This window comes from Mus pahari, chromosome 14, assembly GCF_900095145.1.
Source record: "Mus pahari chromosome 14, PAHARI_EIJ_v1.1, whole genome shotgun sequence".
Taxonomy (NCBI): Eukaryota; Metazoa; Chordata; class Mammalia; order Rodentia; family Muridae; genus Mus; species Mus pahari.
Window position 1 is genome coordinate 77304798 of NC_034603.1, and position 15213 is coordinate 77320010.

At 39.0% G+C, this 15213-nt stretch overlaps 1 protein-coding gene and 1 pseudogene across 5 annotated transcripts in view; both read right to left on the reverse strand.

The window, feature by feature from the left end:
- Positions 1 to 15213, reverse strand: part of LOC110331078 (ATP-binding cassette sub-family A member 8-A) — a 71875-nt gene that overhangs the window by 17917 nt on the left and 38745 nt on the right. For all 5 annotated transcript variants that reach the window (XM_029545982.1, XM_029545981.1, XM_029545980.1 and 2 more), the window contains 5 exons: positions 14270 to 14407; positions 13195 to 13302; positions 11327 to 11500; positions 10960 to 11073; positions 8870 to 8989 (listed from right to left, as the gene is read on the reverse strand). In XM_029545982.1, coding sequence (XP_029401842.1) covers positions 8870 to 8989; positions 10960 to 11073; positions 11327 to 11500; positions 13195 to 13302; positions 14270 to 14407 — 654 coding nt within the window. The remainder of the gene's footprint in view (positions 1 to 8869; positions 8990 to 10959; positions 11074 to 11326; positions 11501 to 13194; positions 13303 to 14269; positions 14408 to 15213) is intronic.
- On the reverse strand, positions 404 to 1989 carry LOC110331079 (annotated as a pseudogene).

Genomic DNA, 15213 nt, shown 5'->3' on the forward strand with positions numbered 1-15213 from the left:
TCTCTCTCTCTCTCTCTCTCTCTCTCTCTCTCTCTCTCTCTCTCTCTCTCTCTCTCTCCATATTCTCTCTTTGACCTCCCTCCACTTCATCCCTCCTGTTTCTACCCCTCCCCCTCCCCTACAAAATTCTTTCCCTCCATCCACCCCAGATGTCTATTTTATTTCCCCTTCTCGGTGAGATTGAAACATCCCCCTTGGGACCTCCTTCCTTGTTACTTAGCTTCTTCTAGTCTGTGGACTGTAGCATGGTTATTCTGTATTTTATGGCTAATATCCACTTTTTTTCTCATTAAACTTGTTTTAATGGTCTCAAAATTCTGTGACAGATTTTTGATAAAGTTGTTTCCATTAAAAAGTACTGATTTTGAAAAATAATAACTTAAAACTGCCACACACACACAAAAAAATGGTCCACAAAACATTCTTTCCTTCTGAAGGTTTTACGATGCATTGTTATCATTAACCAGTCTTTTACTATTAAACTTAAATGGGCAATTGAGACAAACAGTTCTGAGACCGTTCTTCAACCACTGATTAAGACTGGGGTGGCAGGTGTTAGGGATAATATTCATTTAGCCTTCTGAGCTTTCTGAGCAGACTTGGTGACTTTGCCAGCTCCAGCAGCCTTCTTGTCCACAGCTTTGATGACACCCACAGCAACTGTCTGCCTCATGTCACGAACAGCAAAACGACCAAGTGGGGGATAGTCAGAGAAGCTCTCAACACACATGGGCTTGCCAGGGACCATATCAAAAATGGCAGCATCACCAGACTTCAGGAATTTAGGGCCATCTTCCAGCTTTTCTTTTCTTTTCTTTAAGCTCAGCAAACTTGCATGCTATGTGGGCTGTGTGACAATCCAGAACAGGAGCATAGCCAGCACTAATTTGGCCTGGATGGTTCAGGATAATCACCTGAGCAGTGAAGCCAGCTGCTTCCAATTTTGCTGTCACCAGCAACATTGCCTCGTCTAACATCTTTGACAGACACATTCTTTACATTGAAGCCCACATTGTCCCCAGGAAGAGCTTCACTCAAAGCTTCCTGGTGCATTTCAACAGACTTGCCTTCAGTTGTTACATTGACTGGAGCAAAGGTAACCACCATGCCAGGTTTGAGAACACCAGTCTCCACTCGGCCCACAGGGACAGTGCCAATACCCCCAATTTTATAGACATCCTGGAGGGGCAGTCACAGAGGCTTGTCAGTTGGACCAGTTGGTGGTAGGATACAATCCAAAGCTTCCAGCAGTGTGGTGCCACTGGCACTGCCATCTTTTCGGGTGACTTTCCATCCCTTGAACCAAGGCATATTAGCACTTGGTTCCAGCATGTTGTCACCATTCCAACCAGAAATTGACACAAATGCTACTTTGTCAGGGTTGTAGCCAATTTTCTTAATGTAGGTGCTGACTTCCTTAATGATTTCCTCGTATCTCTTCTGACTATATGGTGGCTCAGTGGAATCCATTTTGTTGACACCAGCAATCAGCTGTTTCACGCTGAGGGTGTAAGCCAGAAGAGCATGTTCACGGGTCTGCCCGTTCTTGGAGACACCAGCTTCAAATTCACCAACACCAGCAGCAACAATCAGGACAGCACAGTCAGTCTGGGATGTGCCTGTAATCATGTTTTTGATGAAATCTCTGTGTCCTGGGGCATCAATGATGATCACATAATATTTGCTGGTCTCGAATTTCCACAGGGAGATGTCAATAGTGATACCACGATCACGCTCTGCTTTCAGTTTGTCCAAGACCAAGGTGTACTTGAAGGAGCCCTTTCCCATCTCAGCAGCCTCCTTCTTGAACTTCTCGATGGTTCGCTTGTCCACCACATTTGTAGATCAGGTGGCTGGTTGTGGTGGACTTGCCGGAGTCTACATGTCCGATTATGACGATGTTGATGTGAGTCTTTTCCTTTCCCATTTTTGCTTTGAATTAGCGGTGGCTTTCACAACACCTGCGTTCTGATGGCAAACCCATTGCGAAAAAGCTAATATCCACTTTTAAGTGAGTATATACCATGCATGTCCTTTTGGGATTGGGTTACCTGACTCAGGATGATATTCTCAAGTTTCATTCATTTGCCTGCAAAATTCATGATGTGTCTATTTTTAATAGCTGAATAGTATGCCATTGTATAAGTGAACCACATTTTCTTTCTCCATTTTTCAGTTAAGGAACATTTAGGTTGTTTCCAATTTCTGGTTATCATGAATAAAGCTGCCATGAACACAGTTTAGCAAGTGACTTTGTGGGATGGTGGAACATCTTTTGGGTATTTGCCCAGGAGTCATATAGCTGGGTCCTGAGGTACAAATATACCTAATTTTCTGAGAAACCATCAAATTGATTTCCAAAGTGGTTGTACAAATTTGCACTCACCAACAATGGAGTAGTCTTTCCCTTGCTACACATCTTCAACATCATGTGCTATTATTTGAATTTTTTATCTTAGTCCTTCTGACAGGTGTAAGATCTCAGAGTCATTTTGCATTTCACTGATGACTAAGAATGTCAAACCTTTCTTTAAGGGCTTCTTAGTCATTAGATATTCCTTTGTTGGGAGTTCTGTGTTTAGCTCTGTACCTCATTTTTAAAATTGGGTTATTTATTTTGCTGATGTGAAGTTCTTGAGTTCTTTATATATTTTGGATATCAGCACTCTGTCAGATGTAGGGTTGGTGAAGATCTTTTCCCATTCTGTAGACTGAAGTTAAGGTGTCATTTGCTTTTTGGTTTCATGAGGTTCCATATATTAACTGTTGATCTTGGTGCCTGAGCTGTTGGTGTCCTGTTCAGGAAGTTGTCTCCTGTGCCAATGTGTTCAAGCTTATCCCGCATTTTCTCATCTATCAGATTTAGTGTGTCTTATTTTATGTTGAGTCTTTGATCCACTTAGACTTGAGTTTTATGCAGGGAGATAGATATGGCACTGTTTGAATTCTTCTACATGCAAACATCCAGTTTAATCCACCACCATTTGTTAAAGATGCTTTCTTTTATCCACTGTATAGTTTTGGCTTATTTGTCAAAAATCAAGTGTCCATAGGTATGTGGGTTTACTTCTAGAACTTCAGTTTGGTTCCATTGATCAACCTGTCTGGTTTTATGCCACATCCATGCAGGTTTTATTATTATTGCTCTGTAGCACAGCTTGAGATCAGAGGCACTGATACCTTCAGCAGTTATTTTATTGTAAAGGGATTGTTTTTAGCAATCCTGGTTTTTGTTTTGTTCTGTTTTTCGATGTGAAGTTGAGTATTGCTATTTCAAGATCTGTAAAGAATTGTGTTGGAATTTTGATGGCAATTGCATTGAACCTCTAGATTGCTTTTTATAAGATGGCCACCTTTACTATTTTAATCCTACTGATCCATGGAGCATGGGAGATCTTTTCATCTTCTGTTATCGTCTTCAGTTTCTTTCTTCAAAGACTTGAAGTTCTTCTCATATAAGTCTTCAACTTACCTGGACACCAACCCGGCCACAAAACCTTTGACCCATAAAATGTCCTGCCTACAAGATGTGCAAGAGTAAAGATAGAGCAGGAACTGAGGGAATAGCCAACCAATAACTGGTCCAACTTGATACCCATGCTGTGAGAGAGATACTGCCCCTGACACTATTAATGATATTCTGCTATACTTCCAGACAGGAGCCTTACATAACTATCATCTAAGAGGTTTTGTCCAGAAACTTATGGAAACAGATGCATAATCTCACAGCCAAATATTAGGGGGAACTTGGAGAATCCTAGTGAAGAGGGGTAGGAAGGATCAAAGGATCCAGAGAGGTCAAGAACACTACAAGAAAACAAACATACAGAACCAACTAACCTGGGTGTAGCAGAGTTTTCTCCCAATTAATTTAAATATTAACACAATGAGTAGCTTGTGATTAGACAGGAAAAAGGAAGGCAGAGCTAAGAATTTCAGAGACAGGGCTAGAGGAGGAGAAGGAGGAGGAGGAGGAGGAGGAGGAAGAGGAAAGAAGATGGATGGAGAAGAGAATGAGCCTTATCCACATGGCTTTATATAGCTACAGGTAGCTATGAATATCATACAAGAGTAGAATAATTGGGATAACTTGTCTAATCTAGGTGGGCAGCTTGTGTCATCATCTCTGAAATTATTGTGTACGTGTCTTATGAATTGAGAATTTAACCAAATATAAAACTGATTGATAATTATAAGCTTCTAGAGTTTTGATTTACTGGATTTAGGGGATTTATGACAGCTAGCCACAGGAGGCAGATGCCCACAGAAACTGAACCACCAAACAGAAAGCATGCATGGGATGGACGTAGGCCCTCAGCACACATGTAACAGGTGTGCAGCTCAATCCTTATGTGGGACTCCTAACAGCAGGAGCAGGGGCTGTATCTGACCGTGTTGCCTGCCTTTGGTTCCCTTTCCCTGAACTAGGCTGCCTTGCCTAACCACAATATCAGAAGATATACCTAGTCCTACTGCAAATTGATATGCCAAGGTGAGTTGATATCCATGGGATGCCTCCCCTTTCTTGAGGAAAAAAGGGAGGACAGGAAGGGGTGGGGGATGAGAAGAAAAGACTGGAAGAAGAGGAGGGAAGGAAAGACGAGGTTTGGATTGTCTTAGTTACGGTTTCCATTGTTGTGAAGGGACAAAATGACCAAGCCAACTCATAAAGGAAAATACTTAATTGGGACTGGCTTACGGTTTCAGAGAGTCAGTCTGTTATCATCATGTCAGGAAACATGACAGCATGCAGGTAGACATGGTGCTGGACAAGGAGCTGAGATTTCTATATCTTTATCTAAAAGCAGCCAAGAGGAGACTGGAATTCTATACATTGGCAGAGCCAGAGCATAGGAGACCTCAAACTCCACTTACACAGTGACACACTTCCTCCAACAAGGCTACACCTCCTCCAATAAGGCCATACCTCCCAATAGTGCCACCCCCTGTGGCCAAGCATACAAACACATGAATCTATGTGGGGAGCAAGTCTACTCAAGCCATCACACCCTGCTCCCTGGACCCCATACGCATACAGCCATAATGTAGTGAAAAATGCTTTTCATTCAACGTCAAAAGGCTCCATAGTCTATCAGAATCTCAAAGTTCAAAAGTCCAAAGCTCAAAGTCTCTTCTGAGATTCCTGTAATCATTGAATTGTAATCCCCTATTCCATCAAAATCAAGAAGCAGATCACATACTTCCAGTATCACAGGATAGAAATTTTGATTGCAAAACACCATAGTGAGGAAATACTAGACCAAAGAAGACCAAAAATCTGCTCAGCAAGCTCCAGACTCTGTACCTCTATGTCTGATGTCCAGCTCCTTCCAGCCATGCTGACCGAAGCACACTTCTTTCTGTTAGGCTGGATCTACTCCCCCTTTACTAGCAGCTTTTCCCAGCAGGCATCCCACAGCTCTGGCATCTCTAACCTTTTGGGTGTCCAAGGCAACTTCAACATCACAGCTTCTTGTTCCAATATCTGGGATCCACACATGACTTTCTGGAATCCTCCAAAGAATCACTTCTCCAACTCTTCCCTCTGTAGCACTCTAGGCTCTCCACTCTACTGCTGCTGCTGTTCTTGAAGGTCATCCCATGGTACTAGCATCTCCAATACTCTGGGGTCTTCTTCCAAAACTAGGCTGCACTTTCACCGATAGCCTCTAATAGGCTCTCGCTATGGGACAAGCCTCAACTTCTTTGGATGACCCCTTCAGTTCTGGGCCTTCAGCTGCTCCTGAGACTGCACATTCACAAATGCCCTTTCCTGGACTCTCACAGCACTAAGCCTCAGCTTCTCTCGATGACTGTTCATGCCTTCAAAACCAGGACCATCTGGGTGGTTCTTACATGTCACCAATTTCAGCTGCCAGTTCAGTGTCTCTGGAACACAGCTTGTTTGAGCTCTTAGAATACACTTCCCAGAAGATTTCACTCTAGCTAACCAGCATCAGTTATTCCAGGAACCCCTCCTATTACTGACTGTAAATACAGAGCAACATGTATGAAGCTGCCAAAATCTGCTGCTTACTGGAGCTGGAACATGGCCCCCTTTTCCTTCATCACCAGCTTTCTGTTTTCAATGATTTCCTTCACTGTCTAAGCTTGGCTGTCCTGAAACTTGCTCTGTAGACTGACCTTGAACTCAAAGGTCCGCATCCCTCTGGCTTCTGAGTATTGGGATTAAAGGGATGTACCACCATGCCTAGACCTAAGCTTTTCTTTAATTTCTTTTCACAAGATCTTTATAAGCATGACCACTATCTCTAGAGATCTGTATGAGAGACATGTGCCGATGTGGATCAAAAGCATGTATCATCCCACATCAAGATCCAAATCCAAACCTGGGTCTTCCAGCCTCAAGATTGGGGTTACACCTGTGCCCTCTATAACTGGAGTATAGTTCATTCCAGATGTAATCAAGTTCACAACTGAGAATAATCACGATAATCCATCATCCCTTGACAATTTGGTACACAATCCTATCTCCTTAAGTGCAAATGAAAGTAATAACCAGGTCATAATAATGCCTCATATGATATATCTATCCTTCTTTCAACTGTGAACACATGAACACAATCAATAATTTTAATATGGTAGGATCTTGCCCAGAGGTTATAACTCCCTTAATTCAATTTAATATCCTTGAAGAAATGATTTAGCTCCATTCCCCCCCCCTCTCTCTCTCCATATATATATATATATATATATATATATATATATATATATATATATGGAGCATACAAATATCATATACTTTGTACTTATCCTTTCTCAATTTGCTACATCTGATCAAAATGTTCTTCATAAGAATGAACCATAGGACAGTGTCTATGCTAGGCTATTGACACTTTCTGAGGTTTCCTTTGTCAATGCAATTAATTTAAATCTCCTAATTTTAGCCTCAAGCTGACTCTTTTGACAAGGACAGAAAACAGCTACATTCTTCAACAAAATATCAGAAGAACAGTTTCCAGACCACATGATAAAATTCTTCTCCTCTGAATCTTCTTGAACCATAGAACCACAATTCAGATCACCCTCAGCACCACTGTCTTCCTGTTTCTACTAGGATGGCCCATTAAGCTTCATTTAAAGCATTGCACTGATTTCCCAATGTAAAGTTCCAAAATTTACACTCCTCCAAACAAAAATATAGTCAGGACTAGCACAGAAAAATCCCACTCCTGGTACCAATTTCTGTCTTAGGATTTCCATTGCTGTGAAGGGACAAAATGTCCAAGGCAACTCTTATAAAGGAAAACATTTAATTGGAGTTTAATTTCAGAGATTCAATCCATTATCATCATGGCAGGAAAAATGGCAACATCCAGGCAGATGTGGTGCTGGAGAAGGAGCTGAGAATTCTACATTTTTATCTGAAGGCAACCAGAATGAGACTGGAATTCTACCCTGGGAAAAGCCTTAGCATAAAAGACCTCAATGTCTGCCTACACAGTGATGTACTTCTGCCACCAAGGCCACACCTCTTAATAGTGCCACTCCCTATGGACAAGCATTCAAATACACGAGTCTAAGGGAGTCAAACCTTCAAACCATCACAGGGATGTAAAGTAAAATTAAAAAAAAAAGAGCAAGCTGGTACAACCACTCTGGAAATCGGTCTAGCAGTTCCTCAGAAAACTGGACATAGTACTACCTGAGAACCCAGCTATACCATTCCTGAGCATATACCGAAAAGATGTTCAAACATATAACAAGGACACATGCTCCACTATGTTCATATCAGCCTTATTTATAGTAGCTAGAAACTGGGAAGAACCCAGATGTCCTCCAACATAGGAATGGATACAGAAAATGTGGTACATTTACACAATGGAGTACTACTCAGCTATTAAAAACAATTACATTCTTAGGCAAATGGATGGAACTAGAAAATATCATCCTGAGTGAGGTAACTCAGCCACAAAAGAACACACATGGTATGTACTTACTGATAAGTACATATTAGCCCCAAATCTTAGAATACCCAGGATACAATTCACAGACTACATGAAGCTCAAGAAGGAAGACACAAATGTGGATGCTTCAGTCCTTCTTAAAAGAAGGAACAAATACTCGCAGGAGGAAATACAGAGACAAAGTGTGGAGCAGAGAATAAAGGAAAGGCCATTCAGAGACTGGCCCACTTGAGGATCCATCCCTTATACAGACACCAAACTCAGACACTAAAGTGGATGCCAAGAAGTACTTGCTGACAGGAGCCTGATATAGCTGTTTCCTGAGAGGCTCTACCAGAGCCTGACAAATACAGAGGTGGATGCTCCCAGCCAACCATTGGACCAAGCATGAGGTCCCCAACAGAGGAGTCAGAGAAAGGACTGAAGGAACTGAAGGGGTTTGCAACCTCATAGGAAGAACACTACCACTAACCAGACACCCCAGAACTCCCAGGGATTAAACCACCAACAAAAGAGTACACATGGAGGGGCCCATGTCTTCAGCACATATGTAGCAGAGGATGGCCGTGTTGGGCATCAGTGGGAGAAGAGGCCCTTGGTCCTGTGAAGTCTCGATGCCCCAATGTAGTGTAATGCCAAGGTGGAGAGGCAGGAGTGGGTGGTTGGGTGGGGTACACCCTCATAGAAGCAGCAGAAGGGGGAATAGGATAGGAAGTTGTAGAAATATAAATAAAAAATGATAGAAACGTAAGTAAATAAAATATCTAAAAAAGAAAAAAACTTAAATGTTAAAAAAGAAATGAGTTTAAAAAGGAAAAAATAAAAATAAAAAATACTTTAAATATTCAGTCTTCAGAATGTATATTTTCTAACTCAAGACAAAGATTTTTCATTGGCGCCCCTATTCTGAGACACTTATAGAAATGTTGCCCATTTCTTACCTCAAAATGTAATAATATGCAGCCTACCAATGTAGCAGGTGGAACCAAGGCAATAAAACCAAACAGTGTGGTATCGTTAAAGAAATCAATAAGCATAAAACACATAGAGAAGAAAGAGACCTAGAAGAAAATGAAATACACATTGTTTAGTTGCTTTCTAAAATGCAATGGAAGGGGCTAAGGAATGACTAAGACAATGGATTGCTCTGAGGACCTGAGTTTAGTTCATTGTACACATGTCAAGTAATTTATGCCTTCCTGTAACTCCAGCACCAGAAAACACTGGTACCTTCACTTGTGAACACACACACACACACACTTAAATACATACACATAAAATTTAAAACCACAAATTAAATTAATTTTCAATTTATTCTAGCCTGATTTCCATTGACATAAAATTAATATAATCACAAACATTGCTCTTGGCTGAAAGCATTTGGCTTGACATTGGAAATTTGACAAAGCTGGACAAATATAGGCTCTGATGCATAGACTTAAGAGTCAGTGTCCAGTTTTAATCACTGAAGAACAAAAATAAAGTAGGTTTGATGTTGTCTAGGGATTTAATAAACAAGCTCTAGGCAATAATTAAAGAGAAATAGCTTTGAATTGAACAGAAATGCATTTTGTAGAAGTACTTCCTCAGAGATATTGATAAGTTTACCCATTAGGCAGCAAGTCTTTGAGTACCTTGGTACTGATAGAACAGGAGTCACAGGTGTAAACTTTACATTTTCACATTAAACCTTCCTTCCTAAACCGGGAAAGATTTTCTAGAATGTTCTGAGCTTCTCTTCAATTTGTACTGATGTCAGGGTGCCATCTATGACTTCCTTTCCATTCTAAAAGCTCCCGAGTTTCCCCATAACAAAACATAGACATCTGTAGGATTAATCTGTGAGCATCTCAGGTAAGGTGAGACAGGGATCTAGTCTCAATTTCCATCTTAACTACTGTATGGATCTATATCTATATCTATATCTAATCTATATCCATACCTGTATCCATATGCACAGCTTCATCTATATCTACATCCATATGCATACCTATAGCTGTATCTAATCCGTATCTATATCTATATAATTTTCATTATTCAGTTTTCTGATGATATGTCCTATATCTGTGTCTTTGTTAACTTGTGGAAAGAAGTGACCATAAACTGCTGCAATTAATTTGTATTAAGTAATATTATGACTAGTATGTCAAATACAAATACAGCATCATTTGCTGCTGAAGTGTATCAAGCCCTCCAGAATTTCAAATACAAAATATAAGGGGAGAAGTTTCATTCTCGCTTAACTCACTGGAAGAAAAGGCTGTGTAATCTGCGTGTTTTCTTCCTCAACTATCTCAAACTCTGGTACAGGAAGAAAAATCAAATATTTGTTGGACAGTAATGTAATTCAGACATTCGAAATGGAAGTTCTAGAATAAATACATTTAAGTTATATATATTCCCCTTCTAAGTTTAGAAAGTAAAGATTTTAATAAATGATTCTTTTTTATTAGATATTTTCTTTATTTACATTTCAAATGTTAACCCCTTTCCTAGTTTCTCCTCCAACCCCCCCCCCAACCCCTCTACCTCCCCTTGCTCACCAACCCACCCACTCCCTTTCTCTGGCCCAGGCAGTCCTCTATACTGGGGCATAGAGCCTTCACAGGACCAAGGGCCTCTCCTCTCATTACTTCCTCAGCAATCAGATTTTAGTTTTAGATTTTTGATTAACGATATTCACAGTCTTCTGAAAATCCATAAACTTTGTTGCTCAGTTAATTATTTTTCCTAAAAGGAATTTCAAAACAATATCTAAGTTTATGATCCTATAATGAATTCTCTTACCTTTAAAGAAAGTCAGACAAAAAATAGATACATTTTAACATATATGTTATACACATGGATATATATATATATATATATATATATATATATATATATATATCATGGAACTAGTGAAAGTTTATCAGAAAAATACATCTGAAATACTTTAAAGTATAAAATTGGTTTATCTTACACCAACCAAAGATATGTTTAAAGTATTAGTACTTAACTCCATCACAAAAATAAAAACAGTAAAGATACTTACAATATAGAAGCAAAGTGACCAAATGCCACTATTTTTTCTCCCCTTGCGATAAATGAATGAAATCACATAAGTCATGAAAATAATTGACATGGCATAGCCACCAACATAGAGAATCTGAAACCAAAAGGAATATGAGAATTAATATTGTGACATTTGAAAACATTTGAATGTGCTAATGTCATGGAACAATGTCTTCATGTTCCTACAAGTAAAAAGTCACAGTGACAATTTTATGCCAAATGTATTTCAACAACACTTTAAGAAACCCTTTTAATAGAAATGAAAAATATTAAAAATGGTCTATATTACTGTTAGTTTTGGGGTTGAACTGTTTAATGGTAGTTGTTTTAGAAATGGTGTCACTTACCTGAATAAACAGATCTCTAGCTGTGAACTTACTCTCTGGAGGGGCCGAGGCATAGAATGCAATGAACATAGACAAAATGAGTGCCCAATACACTGGAACCTCCAACAGAGCCTGCCCGAACCAGTATGCAGATGGGGAGAGTCCTGAAATCCTCAGCTGGAACTGAGCTCTGTTCTGATAAGGAAATGTAATCATTAATTGTATATGGTCTTTTATAAAAATATGAAGAAAATCACCAAACAAGTTATTCATTACTAGTGATTAAACACTACACAGATGAAGGGACATGGATCATTTCAAAGCTTCCATATCAAAATTTGCTGTTGTTACTAATAAAAATAATTTATCCTAATGTGATATTGCAGCTAATAAAATAAACCATCCAAGTTACTGACAGAGCAATAAAGCAGTTAGTCAAAGGTTGACTTAATGCCTACAAAGGAAAATTCCCCATCTGAGTATTAACTTTCAGTGGTAAAACAATTCATCCCTTATCCAAATGAAAGCCATTTTTTTCCACCTAAAATTGTCCTATTGGTTTATTCTCAATGAAAATGAGTGATTAAAACACCGTCAGTAATTGCACCTAGTGTGACACTTTGATAGCTTTGTAGTTTCTCATATTTAAAGTCATTAATGTATTTCATATGTGTAGTTATTTTATGTTTCACTAAATTTTATATTTTAAAAATCTGCCAAATGATAAAAGGTTTCAGGTTTTTTTTCCAAGTGTATTTTCTGTCATTTCTAGTTCTTCTCTGCCTTAGAAATTCTAATTAAATGTACGATGAATCGTTACTATTGTCCCATGCATCATTAAAGTTCAGATTATTTTTCAGAGCTGTTTTTTTTCTTTCTGTGTTTCAATTTTACTGTCTATTCTGGTTTATTCTGTTTTAACTGTATGTCTGTTCTAAAAGCCATGTTCATTATTTTTTATATAGCTACATTAGGTACTTGTAGGAGTTCCACCTGACGTGTGTGAGTGTGTGTGTGTGTGTGTGTGTGTGTGTGTGTGTGTGTCTTTTCTCTCTTTCGTCATCGTGTTCATTCTTTTAGTTAAATCCTTGATCGCGTTAACTTTTCCTATTTGTCACTTCTTTCATTTCCTTTGTTATTTCTGGGTATGTTTTTAATTGATCAAGTCTTGCCCAAAATTTGGATCCTTGGGGTAACCCCTACAACTGATGACTGGAAATAGGTATCTTCAACCCTATATAACTTCTGAATGTGCTCTTCTTACAGACATCTGTACATTCTTGACATCATGAAGCTCTACTCCATGCATACCTAGCTTTGTCTTGGCAACAAAGTCTAAGCAACCCTTGAGTAGAGTTCTACTGCCTTTGCTCTATGTAATTCCTGCATTGACAGGATGCTTAGAAGCAAATTCCAGTCACTCTAACCTTTTAGGATTCCAGGTTCTTCTTTTAGTTCACTGAGACCTTGGAGTGTTGCTCAAGACCTCTTTGTGTTCCATGAGCTAGTTCCAAGAAGATATGTGTGATATACAACTCAAATTTTTATATGGAATCTCACCCAGTCTTCCACAGAAAAGATTACATTTTGGGGGGGTGTGTCAATCTTTATCCCAATGCCTCCATTCTTCAGAAGGAAACAGACAAAGCTTTTTATCTATCTCTTATTTTCCTTTTTCATGGTCTTTCCACTTGTCCTCCCCTCCTCCCTCCTTTTCCTTTCCTTTAGTGCATTCTTACTTTTTACTTCTGTAAAGGTGCAATTGTGTGTTAATCAACTGCTCAGTGTATAAACCTGCACACCATAGTAAAGATAAGCCCTATAATCCCATTATAAACAACTTCTGATTGATTAAATCAACTTAAGTTTCCATTTTTTTTTTTTACTACCTTGTAGTCATCAATGCTGGTCATGGAAATATAAGGAGGAACAGAGGCCATCAGAAGTACCCATGAGAAGAAATAAGCCATAAAATCAAATTTTCTGTGGTCATTTTCCTAGGAATGGAATTAATGCAAAGTTGAAAATCATTGCCTGGATTACATTGCTCAAAACACAGTAAATGACCTAAGATAGTGCCTTGGGTCTGCTTCGGGATTTTCACCTTCTTACATTCTTATCCAATTTTCAACATAGATTTTGCTTATATCTACAGCTACACAATATGATTTTGAAAATGGAAAGTAATAATGAGAACAAAAGGATTCTTTATTTTATTTTATTTTATTTTATTTTATTTTATTTTATTTTATTTTATTTTATTTTATTTTGAGACAGGGTTTCTCTGTGTAGTCTTGGCTGTCCTGGAACTCACTTTGTAGACCAGGCTGGCCTCGAACTCAGAAATCTGCCTGCCTCTGTGCCCCAAGTGCTGGGATTAAAGGCGTGTGCCACCACGCCCTGCTGAGAACAAAAGGATTCTTATAATGGAAAAATTCTGAAGTTTAGGCTAATACTTAAAGATGATCAATATTTTTAGGCTTTAAATAATTATTGTGATATTTTGTCACTTTAAACCAGTGCAGCCAATTTAATATTCAGGAATTCCAACTCATAAATTTCACATCTTAGTTGTTTTTCCCTATCTCTTCCTTCCCTTCTTCCTTCTCCTTCTTTTGATTTCTTTGACATAATTTTATTTTGCAATACAGATTGAACTTGAACTCATAATGATCCTGCTGAAACCTCACAAGCACCACAATTATAGGTGTGAGTCAGTGTGCTTAGATTTATATCTCCTAATTTAACATTTAGTGCTTATGGGGAACAGCTCAATTGAATATGCATAGTCATATATGATAGATCATAATATGCTATATAACAAATTAATATAAATATATACTAAGATATATACGGATGCTAACCTAATATATGAAAGAAACTCTATCAAGACCACTGATGTGATTCTGAATGGAACAATCTGGAAGACTCCAGATACAGCAGAATCTGCAGGAACGTACCAACCTCAGGAAATGTGCTGCGGTCAGTTTGAATGTGTGCTGATGGCGTGAACAGTCCAAGCAGTCCATTACTCACAATATCCACCAGAACCGGGAAACAATTCAGCCTCTTGGTGTTGCATGCCAGTGTAAAGTTGTAATTCTAAAATGTGACAAAAAGACTTATCAGTCTGGAAGGAGGAAACATAAAACCCGGGTGAGCAGTACACACAATTCTTCAAAGGATGGCGTAGTCTTTGTGATGCGGCTGATGGACTAGAGGTGCTTCAGTTTCTTTCTTTGTGACGCACAAGTCAATGCTGTAATTTTTAAATGCCTTAATTAGGCCTTATTGGGATATAATTAAGTTTTAAGACAAACCTCTAATAGGTTAACTAATTATGACTGCGGTCCTGTAGCTATTTGCTTTGATCCCAACTTTCCCTCCTGCATGGAGAAGTGAGATGGATAAGAATCAAGTTCATGAAGTTTCGATGCCTGTGAGTAACTTAACTACTCCTAGTAGTTAAAAGGAAGAGGGCACTCTTCTGTGGAGATGTCTACAAGCTGCGCAGTGAACTATGGGGATGCATCTTTTGGGAATCACCGCCCATGCTGGGGTGAGCTCTGTGATGATACGGATACCCAACTCTCCCATCACTCCTGTAAGAAACCCTATATCGTGATTGGTTCACTAGAATAGACTTGTGTGGAATAACTTTGGCTTTATTCACATCTTCTCAAGAAAAGCCATGTAACATTTAGAGACTGTATCTGATTTAAGAGACTACATTTGGGATCTCTGGCTTAAAGCTCCGGATAACGAGTAGAAATTGTATCTTTTTTTAAAAAACTTTTTACATTTATTCATTAGTATCTGTTTCTCTCTCTCTCTCTCTCTCTCTCTCTCTCTCTCTCTCTCTCTCTCTCTCTCTCTCTCTGTGTGTGTGTGTGTGTGTGTGTGTGTGT